Genomic DNA, 27,999 nt, shown 5'->3' with positions numbered 1-27,999 from the left:
GTTACTTTTGATCCAACTGACAAAATACAGGCAACTAGAATCCCAACAAATTGACATACAGCTGCACTACTATGGCATTTTTGTTAAGTAAGAGAAAAAACCAAATTGTCCTTATAGTAGGCCTTTTTATTAGTTGAGGAAAAAACTATTTTAGTCATTGCTAGGCCTTTGCACTGAACGATTTCACACTCTTTGAAAGTCTGGAACAAAACTTGATAGACCTTATAACTAAATTGTGGTGAATACTACCACTTTATTTGATAACTTAACAAAAATATATTAATCTATATCTGTAATATACTAATGTAATAACCAACCCTTTTTTGTGTATAATACACGCAACAGTTTAAAATAAACTTAATCACAAAAATTAGGCCTCCATCTTAACCTTAAGTTTCCATGTAATAACAAACCTGTAGCTTACGTTTATGAGGATTTTTTAAAAATATACATTTATCATAAAAGTATCTAAAATAATCCAAATTCTGTAATCTACATTTGATTTTAATCACAATCACTAGGGTACTTACCCTTGATTTGGTGTGACAAAATGATAATAGCTACAATAAAATTACTGTAAGAGAATAAATTCACACAGTGAACCAGTTCAGGAGCTGATAAGAAATAGGTACCTAAAGTTGATAAAGTAACACAAAATTATGTCAAGCATATATGATAATACAGAATTAACAGATATTTTAACATTGATGAATACTATATTTGCTAAGTCCTGATGTAAAAGGGTTTATTTGATTTAGTAGGTTAAATCAAGCTAAATATTTTTGTTTCTCACGATAGACAGTGAATTTTAATAATATTCTGTAGATAAATTGACATATAAACTATTATTTAGTGCTCTCATTGGCTACGTTATTTTGTTCATACAGTACAATGTTTGGGTTCATATTTAAATTTAGTTTTACACAATGTATATGGACCTAATTTGAAACAATCAGGAATATAACCCTCCAAAAACAAAATAGAATGTTTCCTAAATATTAAATAAAATTACAATGTATCAATTGTCAAAGGCATATGCCTACATCATGACTGCTCTATAGAATGGCTAGAAAAATAATTTATTAAACTTCAAGTTTCTATTGTACTTATTTTAAGTAAGTAAAAAAATATCAATCCGTCTAAGTACTTTATAAACTGTGCGGACTTGGAGACTTGATAAGTACAGGTTTATAGTTTTTAGGAACAAAGAGCAAGTTCGACATATTTCCAATAATTTAGTAAGAAATTGAATACCGGAACCTTTTCAATTTAGGAAAACAATCCAGAAATTTTAATAAATATTTACTCACAAGCGCAGAGCAGGTGTATAAATAAAGATAAATGCTAAATATTTTTACTTGTATTTAATCAGTGTTGGTTTAGAGTTTTAAGTTAAAGCATGTACGTAAACAAAACAAGTAAAGAGATTTCCTATCCTACGAAGGATTGGGGTTTACAATGTAAAATACAGTTTATACACCTTATGAAACAGTAGAACTTTGTTTTACTATATCAGGGTTGCGTTTAGATTAAATCTAACAATAAAAAAATAACAATATTTTTACTGAAGGTACTGAATGCAAAACACAACACGGTCAGAGTCTGTTATGTTAAGAATAACTCTTGGATAATCAATTGGTATAAAAAAATGACTATCACAAGAAATACCAGGAATTTCTACAAGATTATATGAAGTGTATCATGAAAAGTATCATTTATCTAAATGTATAAAAATGTTAAACACTTACAGACATTTAACTTCATATTTCCTATACATTTTTTATGTACAAGTCGTCACTTCGCCAGAACATTATTTTATGAGTTGTAGTGTAGTACTCAATTTACCGATTGCCAGATGGATTTATGGAACTTAAAAGCAGCTATATTACTGAATATGAAATATCATATTTACAAATACATTATATAACAGCTACAGGGATGAGAAGTTAAAAATTATTTTTTTAAATAGAACTAAAATAGTAATATTTTGTTTAAACTAAACATACTTTATGATAACAATCCAGTTTAATGGATGTTATTAAAATAATTATTATATTAATAAGTGCAGGCAAACATGAGAAAAGCTGATATGTAGCCAAGATTATACAAATTCAACTACATTGACATTCCATTATTAACAATAATGTACAAAGTCCACACCAAACAAAGGCTTCTCCTGGCAAGTTCCTATTAATTCTATAATTTTACAAAACAATATATGCGATAACACTTAATTTACAATATATATTATATAGTTTCATTTAGATCTTATTCAACAACAAAACAATTTATACTTTATGTTGCAAGATAGTTGGTCAGAGGTGTCCTTAAAATTTTCATATAACCTTTGATTGTATGTTTCATTAAAATTTGAATAGTTTGATATGTAGTTGCTAGTTTTGTCAATTAGAAAATTCATGTAAATCAAAATTTGAGGTCAAAATTACAATTTTGAACTATCTTTATTTTGAAATAACAGGCTATACCAACAAATTGGATTGTATGATAAAAAAATACAAATTTATAAAATTGCAGTAGCCTACTTAATAAATTGAAAAGAAATGTCTAGATGTATGGATCCAAAATATAAAAAAAATACTAAGACAAAGAACAATAATATGCCTTATAGTTTCAATACACTACACAGTCTCAAAAAATGTATATATACAAGGACACCTTGGAATCAATTACATTTGGACAACAAAGGCCTGAATTTGCAGTAGGTTTTGTCAACTCCTAGAACAGTTTGAGAAACATCGGAGTTACGGTCCACAACGAGGCGACGAGCAGTCAGCGCATCGTTGTAGAGACATCCAACATTAGGTGGTGCCATAGAACTTGGGCTGCCAACACAAACAAACATGTAAAAAATCTTCAACGTTTGTTTGGACAACAAAGTGAAAAAATGTTATTGATTTTCACTATTTTCAGCTATTTATACTGTTTTTGCTTGATTTGAAGTATATTATTTAAAGAAATTAGCACTCAGTACACTTCGGCAAATGACAATATAGCAGTTGGTTTAATCTTTTGGTTAATCTCATAGACCTATTACGAGAATTTCTTATTATAACCCTTGGATTATGTTTGATTTCAAGTAGAAGGTACACTAGTGTAATATAAGTGTAACTGTTTAAACATATTTTTAATTTACTTTCCAATACAGAGAAGAAATTAAGAATGTAAAAAATGATTATAGAAATGATTTTACTTAAGGACAAAAACAGATCTTTTTGGGGCTCGTATGCTGCATGTACCGTATCTTATGCCCAATTTTACTGTTTAAGTTAATTTGCATGCATAAAAAGTGTCAACTTCCTAAATATATGTATCCTACAACAGATGTTATTCAATAAAAAAAGTGTTAGTCATTATTTAAAATGAGCAAAAAAACTGGTAAGCGGTTAGCCTAGGTTTTTCACAAACTATTATCAGCTCACAATATGTTACATCTTTAGAACCATTAACTAAACCACTATTTGTATGCAGTGCACTTAAATTAAGAAACTGTTATCGTAGAAAGTTTTGCCAATGTTAATAGTCCCATCCCCAATACAAAATTTTAAAATAAATAAGAGAAGTTTTCCAATTTTTCTTTAAAATTCAACCTAGGTCAGTAACCACATCGACAAATAGAATAAATATAGAATAGATAAAATTATAATAGAATAAAAATATTTTAAACTTGACTTTGAGATAAGAGAATCCATTGAGTTTTTTTTTTTGTGGTAAACTCTAATATAATTTTTAGTGGAGTACTCTGAATACTCAAACTCAACTTGCTATGACTCTTGAAAACCATTTAGAACTCACATCACTTGAATTTCTGTTGCAAAAATCTGTTAAGCCTTAAGAAGCAACCTGCATCTTGTTGTTATCAAAAACACTCATATTTTACGTGTTAAACCATTATTAATCTAAAGATCACTAGTAACAATCAAGATTATTTTTCCCATTTGGGTGACATTTTTTAACCTGGGAGGGGGTTAAAATTTAATCCATACAATTGTTAATAGTGTTATCATTACCTTATTCTATGTAGAATTTTGAACACGATAAATAACAAACAAATGAATATCTGCAATTTGGTTTAGTAACTCAACAAAACTCTCAAAGAAAAACAAATTAATCACAATCCAATCTCTGTTAAATAATTTTTATTGATTACCTTCTCGTAAATAAAATCTTCCAAAACACAATGAAGTCTAATCTACCATGAAAGACGCTTTCAAAACAACTCCAAACCAATCACAGCTGATCAACTCACGAACAGCTGATCAGACAACTGTCGTCCGTAGAGGCCTCCATCGAGGAGGGGGTGTCACCCCATTAGACTTACGACTGATATGGTCTCTCTGCCAAAACATTTACATGGTACCACTTTATGTTCTACAATAACGGCGGATTTCATTCATGGCAGTTGCAGTTATATAGTTTTAGACAAAAGTGATCCTTCTCTAAAAATTGTTGTAGATTCACAGTTACACCCTATGTTTTAGTACTTTCTATGAGACCATGTGATCATTCTTAGACAAATCACAGATAATGGTTGCCTGAAGAATTACTGCACCACATTGCTGGATGAAACCAATTAATACAAACCTTATAAGAAGCAAAATGCTTATGAAGAATGAATTTTGCCGCCGAAATGAGCTTCGTGCTTCGCTCACCGCTAGGATGTGTTCGCGTGGCAGCCCCACTACTTTATCCATCTCTCTCTAAGCTAATTCTTTATCACACTTTCTCTCACTCAGTCAGTTGACTTGGCCGCTTGCTCGCGATAGTAGCGCTTTCGCTACATAGCGGCCGCCACAGGAATTATCCGAAATTCAAATATTCCTAGACTGAATTTTTAACATAGACATAGCACTTCTTATAAGGTTTCTATTCAATTGGTAGTACAAAAATTGCTGACATATGTGGGAATTTTAGAAAGTCTGAGAAGACTGTAGACTATTTACTTTGCGACTGCCTGAATCAGGTAAGAAAAAGCAACTATGGTAAGGTGCAGACACCTGCTTCAAAGATCTGCATTTTTTATAATAATTTATTTTACTAACAGTCCTTATCATATGTTTTACATGATGTGCTAGATGAGATCTGCCCAACATTTTAAGTCAACATTCAACCGCATGGTGTAATATTACTCCCACAATAGTTCCTACTCACACTTAGTTATACCATAGACAAAAAGAATTAAATATAGACCGTCAGCTGTGCTGCGGTTACCATAGGTTCTGGCGCACACCGCTTGGAGCACCACGGTAGTTACGGCGTACGCGCTGCTTAAACTACAGCGGTGTGCGCCGGAACCTATGGTAACCATGGCAACCGCAGCACGGCTGACAGTCTATATTTAATTCTTTTTGTCTATGGTTATACAGAGTGGTAAAAAGTCCCAGGACAGTTAAATATTTTAAAAAATAATGCAGATAGAGCTACAATACTTGGTACAAAGTTACAGGGCATAAAACTCTATTTTAACACATATTCAGTGATCCAATAACTCTTCAGGGGGACGGCCCACAAGGAGTCGGAAGAAAATCTTAAATGGAAGCATAGGTCAATATTCACATCAAATTAAAGGTCTTTTTTAGTAGAATAAAATGCCGCAAACAGCACTTCAAAAGGTTGATCCTGCGCAAAATGACAGTTGTTCAAAGATTCATTTAATTTACATTGCTATTACACGCTTACTCCTCAGGGGGCACAGCCCTAAGAATCGGAAGAAAATGGTTAACGTAAGCATAGGTCGATATGCAAATCAAATTAAAGGTCTTCACTAGTAGATTACGATGCCGTAAATTCAAGTTTAAAAGAATGCCTGAGTAAAAAATGGCAGTTGTTCAAAAATTCAAAATGGCGGATTCAAGAAATCTTTGAACATCTGCCATTTTGCGCAGGATCAACCTTTTGAAGTGCGGTTTGCGGCATTGTATTCTACTAAAAAAGACCTTTAATTTGATGTACAAATATTCCATGCAAATATTCCATGAGACCTATGCTTCCATTTAAGATTTTCTTCCGGCTCCTTGTGGGCCGTCCCCTGAAGAGTTATTGGATCACTGAATATGTGTTAAAATAGAGTTATATGCCCTGTAACTTTGTATCAAGTATTGTAGCTCTATCTGCTTTGTTTTTTAAAATATTTAACTGTCCTGAGACTTTTTTACCACCCTGTATATACGATTGGTTTAAAGTTAATAGTAAGACACTTATTGAAACATAGCGTGTTTGTAAAAGTATCCGTTTCAAACCATAGATTATGTGTGCACACAGAAAAGTGAGGTACAGAGGACACATTCAATGGTACACTTAAGTGGTGTCTAGGGCAAAGTCAACAACGGCCTCCCCCCTCGCCCTCATCTAATATGCTGCAACGCTCACGGTGGAGGACGACCCAGTGCGAAAGGAATTTCCGCACAGTGCTCGCCACGCAAAATATTTCCAGTACAATATACCGGAGCGGAGAGGGCACGATCGTTTCAAAAGCATGTTTCCTCTGTACCTTACTACTTGGTGGTGTGTACGTGTGCAGAACTAGTAAACTGTGTGGATTTCTCGGCACATGTGAACAAAACACCTTAACAAAATAAACTATTTAATTACACAACACTGTACAGTAACAATAAACATTTTGAAGGATGGATGGATTATGTGGGAGAAGGAGGAATGTCATATACCTGATCATGATCTGTCTCATTGTTCATGGACCTGTCTTCTTCTTCGTCTGAATCTTCCTCGCCGGAAGAGTCCGCGGAGCCACTTCGCTCTTTCAAATCTGTAACAAATTTGTTCATTAGCACCAAAAAAATGAAAGGTTGAGGTTATAAGATAGTTTCCTAAACATATTTGATTTTTAATGTTATGTTTATTTTTTTAATGGTTTTCCAACTGACTACAGAGTTTTCACCATGGTTTTCCTGAGGTCAGATGTTTGGTACCTGATTTGTTGAGTGAGTTGTCATTGGAGTTCTGTTGGGCCTTGGCTCGAGACAGAGTGTCGTAGCAGTTCAGACACACACGGAGAGGCTTGGACGACTGGTTGGGCAAAAGGAACCTGCAAACATACGGACAGAGTGAAAACAACTGTACGTGCAACAACTGATTTCAGACGGACAGGTGCAGCTGAAGCCAAATTTAATTACTGTTTTTCTATGTTCTATGTTACTGTTTTTTATTTTATAAAGTATATTTTCCACCAACACAAAACATACAATCTGTATTTAATGAATGGTCAAATAAGTTAACATTTAAAATATCACATTCATGTTTACTATTTTTACAAATAAAGCTTTTAATTTCAATAGAGCTGACTGGAACTATCAAGGTCGGAGAAAAGTGAAATCTTGTTTACATCTAATTGTGACGTTATGTTATAAGTGAGACACTGTACACCTCCCTGGTAATTTACGAATTACAAACAGAATGTTGAATTTATATATCAAGTAACTGAGCCAAACCTCTTTTTATAGATCTGCAAATTTAAACTGCAGTAAATTTGTTCATTTATGATCTAATTGTTTATATATTAAAAACCCCTGAATATCTTCAATTTAATAATCACAGTCACAACACTCGTTTTAAAAATACTGTGCTGTTAGAATCCCATCGTCTCAGTACAACTAGTAATTGCCACATAATTTTATCAATTAAAGTGTATAATTCAGTAAAAAATAAATAATATAAATTTTCATTCAATTAACAAATTTAAGGCTATGTTTTATAATTATCTACTTCAGAACCCTTTTTATAGTCTGGATGATTATTTTAAACTGGGAGAAATTGTCCTTTAGATTGGTTTTAATTTCAGTTAAGAATGTGAATGGAGTTGAATGTTAATTGTAATATTTGGCCTGTAAGAGTATTTTGTTGTTTATGTTAAGACTTGGTTTGAAAACTGCAAATAGACTTTGTCAATGATATGTAAATGTATCCTTATGGCAAATAAAGATTGATTGTTTGGCAATCTCTGTAAGAATTTTGATTGAGACACTAAGAGTGTGACTAACTTGAAGCTATGCTTATGGTAAAATATAGCATCTTATGTTCCATAATAACAATCACAGTGCAAAAAATACTGCAGGAAATATAATTAGGACAATCTAGTACCTATGGACGATAGCCTGTAAGGCGTATCAAACTATATTCTTTTTAGTAAAAAAATTGGCCATGTCTGGTCCATACAGATAGAATGTCAACCACAGCAGCAAAACGTCATGCTACAATCCTCAATATAGTCTAATTAAGATGTTACAAAAATACAAATGAAATCAAATGTTTATTCGTCACACGGAATTTACATAATTGTGATACATCACCAGTAAACATATGACACGTCAGTTTTTTTAGAACAAAACACATATTATAAATTTTATTTTATTGCACCGGTAATTAGTAATTAATAAAAAAAAGTCAGAAGTTTTAAAATAAAATAAAAAAGAATGTCGATAGTTATGAAAAATTCTAAAGTAGTTCTCAATGTTCTTCAAGTAGTTTTTTTTTAAATATCCATATTTTCTGTCAATTTTATTTGGTTAGGGAGGTGGTTAAATAGCTTCCTATTCATATACAAAGGAGCTTTCTCATAAATAACTGTTCTATGGAAAGGGAACTGAAGAGTGTTTCTATGTCGAGTGTTGTATGGATATTGATGATTTTTTGATGAGAACGAGGTTAAGTGGTTTTTAACAAATATACATAGTCGATTATATACACAGCATGAATTGTTAATACTTTAAACTGTACTAAAAGTACAAGGGGCCATATCTGTTTAAACTCTTATGGTTTTTTTAAGAATAAAAAAAATCTATGATCAGGGAGTTGTCCTAAGAAATAATGCCATAGCAAGCCCTGGACATTAAAATGGTAAACTGTCAAAGCAGCAAGGGTTTATACCACTAATGTTGACATAATTCTTCTATTTACCTTTTATTGGAGCAAGGGCCACAAACCACGGCTCCGCATTTCCTGCAGTGGTGCTGTAAAATAATTTAACTGTTAAAAATTAAACATACAATACAGGCTTAAGCTGGGGAATCGTATATGTGAAACTGTTTTCAAGCAAAAATTTATTCATCAAATATTTATTTATTCTTATGTTTAGTCTATTCAGTACGCATCGTCATAGTTTTCCGCGATTGCGACAAAATCTTGAATATATTCCATGGTCTTGTTGGATATACATTATATTTGTCTTCCCTGGTCACAAAACTTCGGCCCCCACAATCATGGCGAAAGCGTGAATTTTTCAATCCCAATATCTTCTTCTACGATTGCTATGTAAGCTCGGCTCAGCCTATTTCAGTAAAATACCCTGGATTTTGGTAAAAATCCCACTATCTGATTTTTTTACTATCCAAACGTGGCACCATCCATAGATTAGTTGTTGATTAGTTGTTGAGAGATCTACTGTATACTTAATAGGAACTTACACCTTGGGGGACTAAAGTCCTCTGCACTCTCCCACTTATCAATTATCAATTATTTAAGATGGGGACGCCACTATGTGCGTATTTTAACCCAAATATGAGTGAAGGATGAGTGGCGCGATCTTATAGTCTTGTTAGGGACTAAGGCCGACATGTTCCTTAGACACAGCTGTTAATTAATAGCCCATACAGCTAATGGCAACTAAGGGACCTACAGTTAATCGTGGAATCCGAACAACATTTTTTCCTCGTAATTAACGAATTGGTCTAATTATTACGATAGTACCGGTACTGCGGATAGTCGTTGTACTCACTAGTGCGGACGTTAATCCACACCAGGGAGCATCGCATCCACAGTGCATCCCTATAATTATCCACAATTCTTAGGCAGGTTCATCCAAAATCAATTAACAAAACAATCAAATAATAATTTATTCAATTTATTTATAAATTCAAACAGCAATTAATAATTTGTTAAGACCAGTCATACCTGACAACAGCCACTTAAACCAAGGCTGGACTACAAAGTACCTATTGTACAGAGAAGCAGTCTCAAATTGTGCATCAAACAAAATATCAGTCCTCCTTCAAATTTTAGAACAAACAGTATAGATCATAAACGTTTGTAATGTCACTTGCTCGGAATCAAACATTATTTAACACTACTGAAATGGAAATGCTATTAGTATAGGGTTCGGGCCAGTTACATAAATTGTTTATGTTCAAATATTGGCGAGTCCTCCCCTTCTGGACGTAGTGATTGTCCAAAGCAATTTCTATTTTCTAATTTTGTTCAACTGAGCAAATCTGTGTCTTGGACTAAGTGTAGATAAAAGCAATTAGGTGGATGTAGTAATAATGTGATAACGATACAGGGTTAAGTTAGGTTAGGTTAGGTTTAAGTATCGATAGTGGGGCTAGGTTAGTTTGGATTCAAACATCCAAAATATGAGTGTAGGCCTACAGTTCACCGATTACAACTTCTTAACACAAATTTTAGAAGCTCTAATAACAGAAGATGAGGTTTTAAAAATGGCGTTTGCCCTTTTCGGATGAGCAAATATTAAGCTCATAACTTTTCTGGCAAGAACAGTTTGTGGAAAAATTAATAACACTCACCCTTCTATTGAGGACCGTAAACTGGTTTTTCTTGCAATGCATGCAGATCGGAGCCTCTGAATCTGGGACCCACACTGCTGCATGAACCTCCACAGCTTTCTTACCACCTATGAAACATACGTTTATGACTTAATGGTGAGCACTAAACAGGAAGTTAATTGAAAATTGACCTTGTTTAAAATTAAATCTTACAAAACGATTTCGTGTTGCATTACTAACAGTTGAGACGTAAATTCTCAATAACTTACTTTTCCTAAGAAGATCTTCAATGCACTTGTTAATGTGAGCCATCCACTCTTGTTTTTCAGTAGACGTCGCAGCATAAACAGCAAATGACTTGGAAGCCGTCCTAATCAACCAGCCGTTTCTCAACTCTGAAAAAGGTTAATTATCAGTTAAACATTCAAATTGATAAAGCAGAAAAAGGGAAAAGACAAACATTATTGAAACCCCTTTTGACTTTGAAATGCTGTTATATAGAGCACAAGAAAACAATTAATTATTAATTTTCACTTAATTTCCATCTCTATGCGAGTAAGTTAGCCTACATAAAAAAAACAAGCTTCTTGGGGGCTCCGCTCCAGTAGCTCTGGAATTTTCCATGTTTACCTTAAATATATGTATTTGTATTTGAAAAGAATCCAAGAATATTGACAGCTGTTTCAAAGAAACCAACAAAGTTGGGTTCTATGATGTTAAATAGATTGAAAAGTAACAAGGTTCAACAACATAATGCTGCAATGATAAAGCATGAGTACAGCACAGGTAAGGCATAAATCTGACATTTTTAAGGTAATATTTTATTAAAAAGCAAATCAACCGAATGTAAAATCACTCAGTCTGCAGGTTTGCTGGGTAGGGGTGTAAAACAATGATATGGATTTTCATGTGCGTTTATGAGGAACGAATATATAATTTTTAAAGATGTTTGATAATGAATAAATCCAAGGAATTCAGCAGGTTAGAAGAAAAATCTTAAATAAAAAAGTAAGAATTTTGAATACCAACAATACTAGTAGTTGTAAAAAGCTAAAACATAAATTTACAGTTCAAGCTGCTAGCACTTCTAGCTTGTGAGCTTTTTATCATTGATATAAACTGCTGTTAAGCAGCGGATTAGGTTCAGCCCACATTAAATGATTCCCTGATAACAAGGATTTACTGTACATTTTCATTAAATTTTATGAATCATCATACAAAATTATGTATAATTAAGTACGGTATAGTTAAGTATAATAAGTTAATCCCTGTAAATGTTATTTAAAACATTTCCCTAACAATAAATAAAATATTTTAGATCAACTTACGCCCGTCATCTTCTAATGACTCTAACTTGACTTCTTCTAGAGGGATTATGTGTTGCTTATTGTACTGAAACAAAAACCAATCATCGTAAATTAGACACAAAACATAATATTGGGTTAGGATGACTTTTCATGCAGTTACTTAACAACAAAAATGTCTTATTACAAAAACAAGGTCCACAAAACGAACATTAAAAGTAAATCATTACGTGTAGATAGCACACACCATGTTCAACACCTAGAGTCATGACTGAACAACAAAACATGCTAATCTGGGAGTGACAGTTCTGAGTTCATTAAACAAGACATGAAGTTTATTTATTTTAGTCACTTCCATCTTAGTAGGGTTCATAATTAGCCTACATCTTTCTTCGCCACATAGACTGGACATTTTCTATTTATTCTAGGATTTCTTAGACAATTTGATTAAGGTCCAAAACTATAATTAACAATTACGGTATATTTTTAGGTAGTTGGGTTGAAACGTTAAATGTTTCTAACCAGTCATATTGCCGGCAGTGTTTCCATACACGGGATTATTATATATTATATATATAGGCCTACAGTACCTATTTAATTTTTTTTTACTTCCAAGGCTAATTTTAGAGAAAACAAACTCCAATTGATTAAACTACTGTAGCAAAATTTAAACACAACATAACGCCAAATAAAACACTCTGGATTGAAAAAAAATTATGCGTAATAAAACAGGATTTTTCATCATTCAAAAGCCGGATTAGACGTGATTTCTCGACCAAGTAAGCAGAATTATTTTTTTGGTCGTGTGGATACACTGATTGACGGTATTTATTTACCTACAAACATTTTCCTGTGAAAAAATTAATGAGTTGATTTTAAACCGTTTTTTGTTATTGGCTGGGAATTTAAATTAAACCATAAATAAAGGATGGGAATCAATATTTGAGGAGAAAAGAACAATTTTGGAATCAGTCCACTATATCAGTTGCCACTAGTTTTAACAATTTTCTAAATTATTCTAAAAAAAATTTCAAATTTTGAAATTCCTTAACCCATTGATAACTCATAAGCGTAGCCTGTCAACAAATTTCGTGGGCAGATAACCGTATTGCTAATCCACTGGCCCTTAAGTGTAGGTACGTAGAATCTAACCCTATAAGCGCTAGAGTCGACATCAAGTGCTTACAGTGGCAAACAACCCGTTCAGCTGAGAGTGGCATAATCAGTTGGTTAACGTGTTGCACTAACAGTATTGAGCGTTTAGGTATATCTACATGTGTGGGTTCAAACCCCGTACTTGTGCAATCCATATTGAGCTTTGAGAGTGTGGCTTAGCGAGGGTCCACCTTAAATAAATGGTGTCCGGCTTGTGTGTAAAATGACGGCATTAGGCCTAGAGAATTTGATAAGAACTAAAAAAAAAACACTTGTTTTGCTTCTTTTTACATTTGCATAGAAGAACCAATTTGTCTTTTTTGGCTTTTATTTTGGTTGAAAATGGACACATTGTGTTGAGAGACATGTAAAAGGACATAGCCTAGCAAAAAAAATTATTAATAGAGAAATTAACAAAAAATCCTTTGTCAATGTGTTAAGCTACTACATGGTTGAATTCTTTTACCTTTTTCTTATTGATGACAATATTTCCGTAGACCAAAATATCGTTGAATAAGAAAAATTGGCGAGCTTTGGGTTTTTTCCGGCACATTTTTGTCAAGACTCCCTCTCCCACCAAGACTCGACCAGGAACTGCTAAGGGCTAAAAAGATAACGAATATATATTAGGTAGCCTAAGTTGCAGCTGAAAGCATAGCCTAAATTATGAACTAAAGTTGAATAGATTAACATTACTTGGTTTAAGAATCCGCTTGAATTATTTATCAGTCGTTGGGGTGTACATCAAAATCAAGAGCTTTAATGAGAAAGAAATTAAATGTACTTAGGTACTGCATTATTATAGAATAAAGGCAAAAGTAGGCTAAGTTAGGCAAGACTTGTCGCGGACATTAGAATAAAATATTTTGTCTTTTTACTTAAAAGGTAGGCCTACATAATATAAACTGTGATTCTAAAGTGATCAATTTCAGGTTCACTAAATAGGCCTAGGTAGGGGTACAAAAGTATTAAATTTAAAATTCAGTTCAAAATAAGCCTAGAAAAAGCTAAAATTAGAAAACAAATTTTCTAGACTAGGCCTTCTAACAATGTATTTTGGGATGGTGTTAAAAATTCACTCAAAAGTTCTAAAGCCTTACATTAACTTTTAAAATCTATTTTACCTGCCCAGAACTGCCATAACAGTTTTCCACCATAGCAATACGACGAGCGTTTGCCTCACTGTTAACTAGAAAGAAAAAAACATAGGCCTAGGTTAGAAAGTATAGGTAGTAATAGCTAATAGCTAAGATAAGTTACATCTAGGAGTAAATTGACAAACATAACTTAAGTTATAGCCTACTGTTAAATTAATAACTTATTTAATTCAAAAAAGTTAAAGGCAGGTGGCCCAAATTATTGGTTGTTCAGGAATGTCAAGTAGGAAATGTCCCATATATTACGGGTAAAGGACATTACTTAATCCTGGGATTTCCTTGACCTGGATCCTGTTTCCTTGATCCTGGGATCATGAACAATGACTCTAGTTTCCACAGGAATTATAAGTAGGGTAGGTCTAGTAAGATAAGTGTTAACACGTTCAGTGCGAGGGGCGGGAATTCTCCGCGGTACCGGCGCCACTGATGCGGGGCAGGAGATGTCGTCCTTCACCAATGCCAACAACTTTGCTTAAATGTGAGCTCAGCCATTGCCGGGGAACGTTGTAGGCCTACTTGTTGCCAGGTTGTAGCTTAGAATGCGAGCTTTATTTTGGTGTAGGTTGTAACTAAACATTCCCGTAAAATCCTGTCTGGCAATGCTTTTGTTCCGTTTTCAGGGATTTTCTCTATTCGAGCCACAAGTTATTACAGACTCTGGGTTATTGATCTAGGCAGTGCTGCTACCTTTGGGTGTTTCACTGAACTACGTCCACTTTCGGGGTAAAGGAGAACAATCACCATTGCTCTTTTGTGATTTGTCTTAACATACTGAGATACGGTAACTTAACTTATTTCTATGCCAATAGCGATCGGTGATTCAGTTACTTAGCGTGCCAGGGCTCTGCCCGGGCCTTGCCGCGGTTTAGGAGCGCCTGTGTAAAGGTTTTCAGCATTGAACGTGTTAAGGTCTAAAACATGTTTGAGTAAGTTACAGTACTTTAGACTAAGTTAAGTTACTGGCCTAAAAGTCATGAAAACGCAAGATATACCATGTATAGCCTATAAACTGGTACATTTGCGTGCACTTTAATAAACAAACAATATACTTAATCAATTATCTTCGGTACAGTAAGGGTTTCTTTTAATTAACACCTTAGATTACTGTTCCAATTCTGGCTGTGATAGTTCATGCTTGACCTAGCCTAACTCATTTAGAGCGTACAGAGAAGTCATAAAAACACACAGAAGACGACAGACACCGATGGTTTCATTAGAAATGAGAGATTAATTGAATGCAACAGTTTGATAATTAATTAAGATATTAAAATTAAATAAAAATAACAAAATAAATACTTACCTAGCCTGTCAACCATGATTGTCACTAAGTCTTAGTCACTTCACTTTTTCACTAGTTCACTTCACTTTAATTTTCTTCAGTCTGGTTGGTTGGTTTTGGTTCTGGTTAGTCACCACACAGTACATAGTTTTAGTTAGTATCCTGGCTGAAATGTACTACGCGATTCAGGTTTTATGATATAAAATAATAAATCTTTTAATGAATATGATAACTGTTTTTAAAACTCAATCCTTTAAAATATTTATGTCCAAAAACATAAATTTGTTCATCAATATTATTTTGATAGAATACCTTGATTACGAATTTTGTAAACAAATGGTATGTTATTTGGTAAACAGCTGACTACATTATGTCACCTGGATTTGTTTTTTTTGGTCCCTCCCAGTTTCACTTCAAGCCAACGAAGAAAAAATCTAAAATCGTCACATGATTGGAAAACTTACTTCATTCATTCTCCTGTCTGCCAGACTAGACTTATCTTTCATAGGATTTTTAAAGTTTGGTTAGCTTGTTTTTAAATCGTTATAATGAAGGTCTGTGGTCCTAAATTATCGCTGTGCGGTCTGATAATAAGTGTTTGGGGGATTATACAGTTGGTAAGCTATGCTACTTTTTAGTAAACACTTATCAAGCCATAGCTTGCATCTTTTGCCAAGGTGCTTTACCTAAGCCCAAGCATCTATTGTGATAAACTTAGCATAGTTGTTTATAGGCTACAACCAAAGCTTTGTGTAGTACTCTTCTAGCTAAATGTATAGTGGTAAGCTAGAATATTGGAGAGGTTTTGCCTTTCCTAGTCAATCCTTGTACCAAGGTCAGTAAGTTAAGCCTATAGTTTGTCACATGATCCAGGGCTATTGTTGAAACTGAAACTCGTCTTTTCAGCCTCACTTGTCAAATCTTACATTAAGTTATACTCCCTTTCTAATTTGTAGGACACTCTGTCACACCGCTAACACACATTCATATGACCCATTTTATGACACACACTTAGGACTCGCCGCTAAGTTACTCTTAAAGACCTAACACATTTGAGATTCCTTAGTTTACAAGATTCTTAACTCATAAGGCTTCACCACTTAAGTTAAGGGCCAAGAGGGATCCTACCTGTCTGTGGGTGGGAACTTAATCAAATTTAGAGAAGTAACCTAATTACTTATATAGGCTTACCTCCGTCAGTAGTCCAAAATTGTGTCTTTTTCAACTACTTAATGTTGTTCAAAGCTTACATGTTTCGTTGCACTGCAACATCGTCAGAGCTTTTTGTCAAAAACATCAAATGATTTACACATAAAACAAAACACGGGACACGAAACATTTAAACACGCCATTAACATACATTTAAACATTTATTTAACATTTACACAGTTAATGTTATTTAACATTATTTTAACATTTATTTATTTATTTACATTTATTTTTAAACATTTAAAAATTAGGCCTACTTTCTTGGCTTCATACAGCTGGGTGCAGCCGTTTCATTCCCTATTACAAGTTACAACATTGTGTGGACATGGACATGGAGGCCATTAAATGAGTGTTATCCACATTTTTGGCTCTCATTTCCTTAATTTACTAGCCTACTTTATGATTACTGTCAGATAAAATAAAATCGCTAGATGCAGACGACGTTTAAACATTACCGGTGACAAAGAGATGCCATTGAATGCTTGCAAGTGATTGACAGGGAAATTTAGTTATTTAGTTTATCAATTTAGTTTCTTTATTATATAGATAGTGTTTCAACTTGGGTTTTAATGTAAACCAACACTAAACCTTAAAATAATGAGAAAGCTGGTCTATCAACCATTGCTTCAGCTGTTGATTCTGGTTAGATCAACCCTTGGTTAGATTACGAAGATTTTTCAAAGGTTTACTAAATTAAAGAGGAAATTACCTGATGAGATTTAAGATAGGATATGCCTAGACTAAATGATAACTGTAACGAAAAAAACCATATAACATGAAACTTACATTGAAAAAATAGCATAGTTTGCTCCTGCTAACTGCTCTTGTATAGGACTATTCCTAGGCTATGTTATGGTGTATATGCTAACTATGCAGACGAATACCAAGTTCCAAGTTCAGTTATTAGGAATATATCTGTTTAGTCCTTGCAAGAACAAGCCTACTATAGCCAACTTGTTACATAGAAAAGTAGGCCTACATGTTATTTTTTTACTTTACAAATTTCAACATGTTTAAATTAAAAGCCGATTTCAGGATAAGTTGCTGAATACTGGTTTCTGTACCAACTAGGTTGAAGCACAATTTGCTCTATGAATAATGACAGTAAATGACGATTTCTTTATATTGAAAAGTGTCATTCATAGAACAAGTAACCTATCACTATGATTTTAAATGTCGTTTTTAACATTAAAAGTAAAAAAAGGCAATGACTCTAATTTCAGTAGGCTAGGCTCTGTAACACAAAAAAGTATTTTTAAATAATCGTTTTACAGTTTTATTGGTCTTAATTGTTGATAGGTATAAGACATCTATAAATGAATCTATATTAAAGAAATAAAACGAGCTTTAAAAATATAGTTTTAATGGAATTTACATATAAGATGCTTAAAAATAATGCAATATTTAAAAATATGTACTAAATATGATGGGACACCTAACTAGTTGGTTCTGTTGTTGTAATGTTAGGTTTGTAATGCCAAAAAAGTAAATACAATCTAGGAATAATTTGTTTTCCAAGTAATGTTAGATAAAATAGGCTACTGACATTTTTGGTTTAAATGTTTGTTCAATAAAAATGTAGTTGCAATTAATTTTACATTTACCTAATGTGCGTGGAATAAAAAGTAACGTCTTTGGAAAAGTAGCTAAAATTGTAGCTGTAGCTACATTTCATTGTAGCTGTAGTTGTAGCTAGCTACTTTTTCCGAACTGTAGCTGTAGCTGTAGCTAAACTACTTTTTTGGAAATGTAGCAGTAGTTGTAGCTAGCTACATTTTAAAAGTAGCTTCCCCAACACTGGTTCCTTGTTGAATAGCCTCGTCTAGCTACCAAGGTTGACTTTCGTATCTGTTGGCACAAACAACCGAATGAAAATATCGATCGATACCACATCAAATAAAACAATCAAATAACCAATATTTTCATTCGGTTGTTTGTGCCAACAGATAGGCCTAACGGAAGTCTACCCATTAACCCATTAACCATTAACCTAAAATATTTTAAGCTCTTTTAAATAATAAGTGTTCTCAATCCCTGTTCTCATTGTGTAAGTAATTAGGCCTAGGCCTACCTATTTTTACCTCCTCCTCTTCGATCCCTATCAAAGAAATTTAAGTTACAGTAAACATAATGACTTTCAAAAACTAACAATTCTGAACCTCTGGCAGCTGTCATTTGAAAGTCTTCTTTATGATGGCCGCATCGTAAAGTTGCTTTTTGGTAACATATAGCCTAAGTTAGGGCCTTCTACTTGCTATAATTGTGGCCTAGGCATATGTAAAATGGCCCAACGCAAATCACTAACTTAATTGTATATTGACACTTAAATTAGCCTAAATAACTTAAAAGAATTTTTTTTTATAAAATAAGTTACCTTCTTGATTAGCATTGTATGTGTTATTGAATTACCTGTACAAGTATTTGTTTAATTAGTGGGCGAAGTGGCACTTTGCTGCACACGGGAGAAATTTTTAAACGCACGAGTCGTAGGCAAGTGTGTAAAGTTTCTCGAGTGCAGCGAAAGGCAGATTGCACTCGTATTACCGGTAAACATTATATTTTTCCTCCATAAATCATGTTGCCTAGGTAGGTATGCTAAATAATTAGTCTTTCAAACACTTTACAACAGGTTTTTGGTTAGGTTAAATACAAACATTGAACGAAATGGGAAACGCTGCACCAGCTGATTGATGTCGTAATATCTTTAAGTGTTGCCAACTTATTTTTAGGCGTACGCTGATTACGTGCATAATAAAAGCACGGTGTTTTGTGTTGTTTGGTTGGAATACTGGTGTGCGCCAAAGTAAGGCGTTCTGTACTATAATCTGTGCAAGGAAGCCCACTTTGTCGGGTGACTGTAGGAAAATAATATTTTATAGGTAGCCTACATCATTCACCTAAGTTACCGTTATTTTACCAATCGCAGGAGACGATTACAGTGTCTACATGTACAGGGCCAGGGATGGAGCTGCTATCCCCGGCCCTGTAAATGGCCGCGGGAGAGGAAAATGATGACTACACAGCTGCGAGGTATTTTTAGAAATTTACCTGCCTGCAAGTTGTGTTATTCGACGTATTTTTTGTACTTTCAGTCAAAATCGATAAAATTTGATTTGATTAGGCCTACCATTTTATAAGTTATTCTTTAACTTAAGTTTAATGTACCGTCCCCTGAAAAACTTTGTTAATTTTTTTTTAAATTGGTGTTGCTCAACTATTAGGCTAAACAATGTTTATTTGTTTGGTTGGTGATTATGTATAATGCATAATGACATGCCTATATGATGTGTATTTTGCCTGCAGTCTGTAAACATTGACCCAAATTGTACATTCCTCGTTTCTAGGTTACAACCCTACTTAACTTAATAAGTCTGTAAGTTAGACATTGTACCTACCTACCTGTTTTGACCTACAGACATTTTTTGCTATTTTAGTGTGATTTGAGATTGGTTTACGTACATTGGTTTTCATAAAGGTGATGGGGTTAAATTATTTCAAACTAGTTGGAAAGTGGAATATTTTGTTTTATATGAAATCGTTATTTAGGGCTAATAAAATTTATTTTAATATCGTTCCCAAAACATATCAAATAAGAGATCTTGAATTAATCAATTAATTAATCAATAAATTCTGGTTATGGCAAAAAATAAAAATAAAGAAGTCTAGATAGGCCTACTAATCTTTAATGAAAAGCTTAAGTTTAGGCTAGCCTACATAAACTTAGGCTACCAAACTTAAAATGTACTGAAGTACTGTAATGCCTTCACAAGGGTCGTGAGGACAATCGATGCGACCCACTTCATAATAATAAACATGATGTTTCAATGTTTCCAATGTTGATACGCACGATTATATCCAGCCTACTGCACGGTGAGTGTTAAATTAAGTCTTATAAGTTATCTTAAAGCCACGTTTACTCAATGCCAGTAGAGCCTCGGGCAGTTGGCAGGCAGGTTATTTGCCTCTGTATTTCAAGATATCAGAGGCAAGTAACCTGCCGGTCAACTGGCTTCTTGTAAACGCGGCCTTAGCTCTGGTTCTGTCCTGACTATAAGCAGTTTAGAGTTTTTACAAGTTTGTTTGTCTCTAGGTGTTCATGGGCATCTTCTACCAAGTGAAAAGTGTTGCTTTGGCTGAGGATTTACCCCACATACACGAAGCTACGTTTGCTACCGTTGAAGAATTTTACACAGAGGCAGACAAAGGATACAGCTTGGTGGGTAAAAAATTCAGAGCTTGAGCCTTTTGCAAGTATACCCTATACCGTGATTTTAATAGTCGGTTCACAACATTTTAAAAGGGGAAGTTTCCTAGATTCCCCCACCACTTTTAGCAAATTTCCCATATAGGGAATAAGTTAAGCTATTACTGTAGTCTGGTAACAAGATCTGGAGCCAGGACCAATTTACTTTTTCGTTTTGAGGTCCCCAGAGGCCAAAAAATCCATCCGTTCAAATTCATATACATGTAGCCTATTATATATTAAGGCCAAACAGGACAAAATTTTCAAACTAGATACAAAGAACATATTCAAGCCATTAAATCAAACAACAGAACAACACAAAAATCTACATTTGCAGAACACATAATTTGTACAGACCATAGGCCTACATAAAAAAATATAACGAAAACATTACCATACTAGACATTATTAATGAAGGAAACAAAATGAACATAAAAGAACATTTCCACATATAAACGCTACAAAGAAGATACTTAGAGACAACATTTTAAATATAGTACATACCATTGGCTATTGGATACTTTTCAATAGTCAAAGGCGCACACACACAAACCACTAATCCTATATTTAATAAAATTATAAGTATTATAATACTCCCGCCTCCCGCCGCAGCAAACCTGCAGACTAAGCAAATTTCCATTTGCCTGATTTGATTTTCACTAAAATGTCTCCTTAAAAATATCACATTTATTCCCTATTTTAATAGAATTAGTTTAACGAGTACCTACTTAGGTTTGCTGCAACAGGGAGGGTAAAAGTGTTCTTTTTTATGTTAATAGTTAGTAAGAAATTCAAATTCATATATATTTCAAACTAGCTGTACCCGCGGGCTTTGCCCCGTTTATCTTGACAAGTGAGCTCGTTCGCATGGCTCAATCACGTCCTGGTTGAAGTTCGTTCGCTACGCTCACTCACCTTTAGGTTGGAGCTCGTTCGCTCCGCTCACTTGCCTTCAGGTTAGCTCGTTCGCTACGCTAACTCGCTTCCAGGTTGAAGTTCGTTCGCTACGCTCACTCACCTTTTGCAAATTGGCTGTAGTCATAAATTTAAAAAAATAGTGCTGCGCCCTGTTGGTAATCCTTGTAATTTTAATGCTATTGAACATCATAGAACAGAACCAACTTGTTTAATTGAAACAGCTGTTAAGAAATTCCTTTTAAATATGAAAAATCATAAGGTTAACATGGGAAACTCCAGAGCCACTGGGGCGGAGCCCGAAAGCCCGATCAGAATAAAAACTACTTAGTTTTCCTATTTAATGCCCAAAGAATCGGTGTACCGAATTTCAGCCTCCTAGGTAAATGGGAAGTGGGAGAATTAGTGATGAGTGTGTGAGTGAGTGAGTGAGTGAGTGAGTGAGTGAGTCAGTCAGTCAGTGAGGGCTTTGCCTTTTATATATTTAGATTCAAATTCAAATATATTTATTTAAGATATTACAAGCATGGCCTTGCCAAGTTTACAAAACTTGTCGGCGAGAACCAATAGATCGTTGGTTTTACAGATTTTTTTTATCTTTTCTTTAGTTTTGTTTTCTGAGTACAAAGAATTATGAAACTAGTTCTAAGGCAGTTTGTGGCAGGCACTTATTAAGTTAATAGCAAGAGTATTTTGGCAGCTAGACTTAATTCTAATACCCCCGCCGCAGCAGACCTGCAGACTTAGCGAATTTCCATTTGCCTGATTGGATTTAAACTAAAATGTCTCCTTAAAAATATCACATTTATTCCCAATTTAAACAGAATTAGTTTAATGAGTACTTAGGTTTGCTGCAACAGGGGGAGGGGGATAAAAAGTTTTTTTTTATGTAAAATATTAAAAGGTACTGTGGTTTAGTAAGAAATTAATGAATTTTCCAAATTTGATCAAAATATGTTCACAAACAAGCAAACAACAACAGTTGACTTATTCTTCATAAGAATAACATGGGAATTTTAAAATTACAATTTTTTGGAATTTTCTCCGTAACAATTAGGCGCATAATAACGCTTCAATATACTAAATTATTTGTTTTTTTAAGCTCTACAAAATGGTTTAAAAAGAAATTGTGAAATTTTGTGTTTTTAGGGTCAAAAATGGGAAAAACCTATTTTTACCCCATAAAACCCCCCATAAACCCCCGTTCCCATAGTCCGATCATGCTGGTTCGCGAACTCATTCAAGTTAATCCCGCCTTACACCTTCAAACCAAATTTGATCAAAATCGGACAAAAATTACTCAAGTTATCGTGCGGATGGACACATATATATATATATATATATCTCTATATATAGATGTATAAAAATTGGAACGAATGGTGTTTTTGGCCTCTGGGGACATCAAAATGAAAAAGTAAATCGGTCCCGGGCTTAGGTCTTACCATGAGACCTACGGTAATAGCTACTTCCCTATAGGGAAATTCGCTAAAAGCATTAAAAAGAAGTGTAACAATAAACAATAACAAATAAATAGTATGAGCATAAGCTCCTATAATCAACGGCATTCACCTAGATTGATGATTGCAATCTTTTGTTGTCTTTGGATTTGTGAGTTTATGTCATGTGGTGGTAGTAGGGTGAGTGAGTTGAGTGTCGAGAGAAAAGATATGCTTGAGTCGTGTTACCTGTTTGTTCGTTTGTTGGTTGAACATAACCTTACACTAAAAATGCACATTTGTTCATAAGCAGAAAAAATAAAATTTTTATTAGCTTAATAAATTAGAAATTAATTCCTTTTTACAAATTTTATCAAAATGTGTTCATAAACAAGCAAACTACAACAGTTAACTTATTCTCCATAAGGATAACATAGGAATAACCATGTTCCCATAGTCCGATCATTCTGGTCCGCGAACCCGTTTGAATAAATGTAGGTTTACACGTTTATACCAAATTTCATCAAAATCGGATCATTTTTGCTCGAGTTATCCTGCTAACGGACACATTTATGTATTTGAACGGATGATGTTTTTTTTTGCCTCTATGGACCTCAAAATGAAAAAGTAAACCGGTCCCGGGTCCAGGTCTTATTATAAGTAGGCCTACTACGGTAATAGCCATATGGGAAATTCGCTAAAAAAACCAACGACAACTAAACATTCAACCACAAGCTAAAAAAAATATATATTTATTCATAACATAATATTTTTGTATGGAATTAGGTTAATACTTGTAGTTGTCATTATATTGTAATTTTATCAAATAAATACCCCCGCCACAGCAAACCTGCTGACTAATCAAATTTCCATTTGTCTGAATTGATTTTCAATTAAATTTAAATTTAAATAACATTACGTAGGTTTATCGAGTACCTAAGTTTGCTACTACAAGGTAATAAAGTGTGTTTTTTTGTAAATTAAAAAATATATAAAAATGCATCATGGTTGATTTGTAGCAAATGGATTGATGTTAAAATTAATAATTACAACTTACCTCAATCAATCCAGTAATATTTGTGGAGGACGCACGTTTCAACATTTAGGTCATCTTCTGCTCTGCTGTATAACCTTATTGATAGGTCACCTTTTTTGAGCACCCTGGATAAAGATTTTTGTTGAAGGGCCTGTACATACATAGCACTGTCACTGCTCTTAGCATTGCTGCCATGGCTACAATGTTTGCCACGACCATGTCTCATCATTATACTTTCTTTGCTATATATGATTCTCTACCTTGTTCCAGAACGCGTACAACTGCTGGATAGCTGCGTGTTTGTACGTGTTCACCCTCATCATCTCAGGCCATCAGTTCTACGTCAACAGCCGTTCATCCCTCAGCATGTAAAGAACACCCCGAGCTCTCAGAATGGTTAAGGTTTTGTCTTTAGCGGCTAGCGTTACCCATACCAGACTGTTGTGTATAGTTCAAAGTCTTTAAATTTGTCAAACGTTTTAAGTTCTAAGCACAATAAATTAAAATGGAATTTCAATTTAGAATGATTATTGTAATCCTAGTTAAATGTAAAATAAGTGTGAGTGAAATGTGTTAGCAGTATTTGAAAAAAGTGTATTTTATTTTACAGCATTAGTAATCAGATTAACTTATGATGTAACATTCCTTAAATTAAAGCAATATATGTTGGTGAAATGTGTCTTTAATTTATGTATTTCCTGATGAGGTTTCTAAATTTTGAATCTGCGTTCTCAATTGCCAATTTTTATGTTGAAGAAAGTTTGCATTTTTAACAATGTTTCAAAGTTGCTGTTTTCTAATATCGTTCATGGCTAGTACCACCACTTACATGTCCAAATTGATACATAACATAAACTTTACCAAACTTAAATAATCGGGTAAAGATGATTATTTTGGAAAGTAAATCTTGACAATTGGGCACCTTATGGGTTACATGTCTTGTCTATCATATTTAGCTGTAGTATAAAACAAATCTTCACATTCGCTACATAGCTTTTTAAAAAGCTCTGTAAATAGTTGAATCTGCCAGCGACTTTACACTTACTAATTTTGAGCAAAATATTGGATTGTATTCTAAGATGTGTCCTTGGCAAAAAAAAAAATATATATATATAAATATGTTAGTTTCTTCAGAGAGGTAAGCAGTAAGAAGAAAGTATAATTTGCATCCTATAGAAGCTTTTTATATGTGTGGTTTACATATAAATGCACTATTTGCATTTGCTCAGATTAATTACAGTTGAATTGATTTCATGTTTAAGAAAATACGTGTTGTTTTAATGGTAGTTAAAGTTATTATGAGATCTATTCAGAAAGTAAGGAACGTTTCCATCCGGATTGGGCTGATTCGGACGGAAGACTGGGACGAGTGGCGTCGTCCTGTAATCCAGCTACTGGGAGGTCACGAATTGTGGATATTTGTAGGGATGCACTGTGGATGCGATTGTCCCTGGTGTGGATTAACGTCCGCACTAGTGAGTACTACGACTATCCGCAGTATTATCCTGATAATTAGACCAATTCGTAAATTACAAGGAAAAATGTGGTTCGGATTCCACTATAAACTGTAGGTCCCTTAGTTGCCATTAGCTGTTTGGGCTATTAATTAACAGCTGTGTCTAAGGAACATGTCGGCCTTAGTCACTAACAAGACTACAAGATCGCGCCACTCATCCTACACTCATCCTTCACTCATATTTGGGTTAAAATACGCACATAGTGGCGTCCCCATCTTAAATAATTGAATTGAATTCCTCTACAGCGTGTATCATATCCAGAGGCACAACAACACATATCCAGTTAGTTCCAGCAGTCTCTAGTCTCCATATGTAGCACTCGTGAACCGCATCTTGGACCGGAGCTGTATAAAATAAAAACAAAATGCTTGAGTGCTTCTCTGTTCACAGTAGCCTACAAGCTGGTTACCTACCTGGTTTACAGAAACACTAGTGATGGGGAATTGAGAGAATACAGAATTGAATAGTAATCTAATTCAGCACGAGTATTCATATATTCCAATAGGCCTACTTAAAATTTGTAGGAATACTTTTGACCTAAAATGTAGGAGATTTCGCGTAGGCCCTATATCTTGGAGACAATCTCGGAGGGATCTCTGATGTATTCAATGTTTTCACCACAGAATGCCCTTTTAATTCTTACGAATCCGGAGCATCCGTGGAGTATTCAAAATGCTTTTGACTGCAGCATTTGTTTTTTACTAAACATTAACATTTTATTAAGAAGAACAGTTATCCTATTCTCTTATGCCAACTGTGTCTGTCTGTCTCTAATATATATATCAAAATCCAGCAGAGAAGGATTTTGAAAAAATGTTGGAGGAATTAGGGACTTAATACTAAAAACGTGATTGGGGACACCCATTACCTCAGGAAAATTTGTATTTCGCTACACAATTTATTTGAAAATTTATTATTGACCTTATGGGTTGCTAAACTTTGTTGGTTGAACAAAATAACAAGGACAAGATAAACAGAAGAATTACTGTCACTACTCACATGTGTTTATAACAAGCCATCCCAAGTAGGGTACACTAGCAAATTTCAAAACACAGTAAAAAGGGAAAAACATCAGTTGTAACTATTGAGTAAAAATTAAGATTTCACTGAAGATTTACTTGATATAGTGGAAAATAGTTTTGATCAATACTGATTATTTTACTTAGCCTTCTCCCACCAAAACTTAATCTCTGAAGTACTGAGGCATTCTAAGTAAACTAATTACATCTGGGGGTTTTAATTTATACATTATCCTAAACCCAAATAAAAAAGCTAAAAAAAACTGACAGAATCTCAATTTCCAGGGTAGGCCTACTGATAACTAAGCTATAATTTAAAGCTCTTAATGACTGTTTTAGATTATTAAGTAGAGGTACACCAAAAGATTCACTGCTATTCAGCCTATATATTGGCTATTTAAAATACTACTACTGAGGGAAAACTAATAGAAGTGATTATGATTATAATTAAAATGTTGAATTAATTAAAATAAATAGTGTGTGTTTGAATAATTATTTTAAAATGCAAGAAAAAGTCCTTAGTTACATGGCAAAATAACATACAATAATATTTGATGAAAAGTACTGTAGTAAAAAATAAATTAAAAAAAGAACAATTAATTTACTCTAAATATAAATTTCAAAATATATGTATTAATATGCAAGCATGTTTCTTGGAAACCTTTTTTCTCAGCTTGTGTGCATGCAGGGAAAATTTGTGCATACTTAGAAAGATATTTTCTTATAGGTGTGCAGAATCCCTTTATTATAAAATAAAATAGGCTAAGAACAAAGAATGAATTGAAAATAAATTAACTTGGGCCTTATGGGTTGCCACGAAATAAGAAATAACACCGAAATATAAACAGAAAACCAAAACAAAAATAAAGACATTTTCCTTGTTTGAGAAATTGAGAAATATAATGGAAGAATTTTGCTCTACAAAATAGGTTATTAATTTCTTAATCAAGGTCACAACAATAAGAAAGGTGTTTGAATACAAGTATTCGTCCGAATCCAGTTGTGTCTGCGAATTCACTGTATTCGATTCTTTATAGTGAACTACCAAAAGTCACACTAAAAGGAACACTAAAAGTCAAGGGGCGGTGGTCTCTGTCTCTAGTAGGAAGTCGGAAGTCGTGGAACAGTTTACCAACCAAGGAGTGCAACAGTTCCTCTAATTGCCGCTAGGTGTCACTGGGTTCGGCCTCAGCCCAGTTT

General features: G+C 33.9%; 2 protein-coding genes across 3 annotated transcripts; one reads left to right on the top strand and one right to left on the bottom strand.

The window, feature by feature from the left end:
• Positions 1-5: 5 nt before the first annotated feature.
• Positions 6-15,551, bottom strand: LOC128996652 (pleckstrin homology domain-containing family F member 2). 2 transcript variants are annotated; one of them, XM_054422078.1, is made up of 11 exons: positions 15,446-15,551; positions 14,113-14,177; positions 13,455-13,592; positions 11,858-11,921; positions 10,799-10,924; positions 10,551-10,657; positions 8,929-8,981; positions 6,945-7,060; positions 6,684-6,781; positions 4,169-4,355; positions 6-2,843 (listed from the first exon to the last, which is right to left on the bottom strand). In XM_054422078.1, exons 1-10 carry the CDS (start codon positions 15,459-15,461, stop codon positions 4,278-4,280), a joined length of 861 nt encoding a protein of 286 aa, XP_054278053.1. In that variant the 5' UTR covers positions 15,462-15,551; the 3' UTR covers positions 6-2,843; positions 4,169-4,277. The 2 variants fall into 2 exon arrangements, with proteins under 2 accessions (XP_054278053.1, XP_054278054.1); XM_054422079.1 differs by lacking the exon at positions 4,169-4,355 and having other exon boundaries at positions 15,446-15,550.
• A 331-nt stretch (positions 15,552-15,882) lies between these two features.
• On the top strand, positions 15,883-24,938 carry LOC128996853 (ribonuclease kappa-B). The gene is made up of 3 exons (XM_054422359.1): positions 15,883-16,041; positions 20,724-20,849; positions 24,534-24,938. The coding sequence occupies exons 1-3, from the start codon at positions 15,973-15,975 to the stop codon at positions 24,633-24,635; spliced, it is 297 nt and encodes a 98-aa protein (XP_054278334.1). The 5' UTR covers positions 15,883-15,972; the 3' UTR covers positions 24,636-24,938.
• The last annotated feature ends 3,061 nt before the right edge of the window (positions 24,939-27,999 follow it).

This window comes from Macrosteles quadrilineatus, unplaced genomic scaffold, assembly GCF_028750875.1.
Source record: "Macrosteles quadrilineatus isolate MER2022 unplaced genomic scaffold, UCM_ALF_1.0 Scaffold_6__1_contigs__length_79288215, whole genome shotgun sequence".
Lineage (NCBI taxonomy): Eukaryota > Metazoa > Arthropoda > Insecta > Hemiptera > Cicadellidae > Macrosteles > Macrosteles quadrilineatus.
Note: the sequence above shows the minus strand (reverse complement) of the source record. Positions and strands in the feature narration are given on the sequence as shown.

What these genes read in the sequence shown, in the direction of transcription:
- LOC128996652 (XM_054422078.1), bottom strand. An exon ending in GTCATTAGAAGATGACGGGC is followed by an intron (nt 10,925 to 11,857) that starts GTAAGTTGATCT and finishes AACCTTTTTCAG; the next exon opens with AGTTGAGAAACGGCTGGTTG. An exon ending in GGCCCTTGCTCCAATAAAAG is followed by an intron (nt 7,061 to 8,928) that starts GTAAATAGAAGA and finishes GTATGTTTGCAG; the next exon opens with GTTCCTTTTGCCCAACCAGT.
- LOC128996853 (XM_054422359.1), top strand. Translation starts at nt 15,973, where the DNA reads ATGAAGGTCTGTGGTCCTAAATTATCGCTGTGCGGTCTGATAATAAGT. An exon ending in TTTGGGGGATTATACAGTTG is followed by an intron (nt 16,042 to 20,723) that starts GTAAGCTATGCT and finishes GTTTGTCTCTAG; the next exon opens with GTGTTCATGGGCATCTTCTA. An exon ending in CAGACAAAGGATACAGCTTG is followed by an intron (nt 20,850 to 24,533) that starts GTGGGTAAAAAA and finishes ACCTTGTTCCAG; the next exon opens with AACGCGTACAACTGCTGGAT.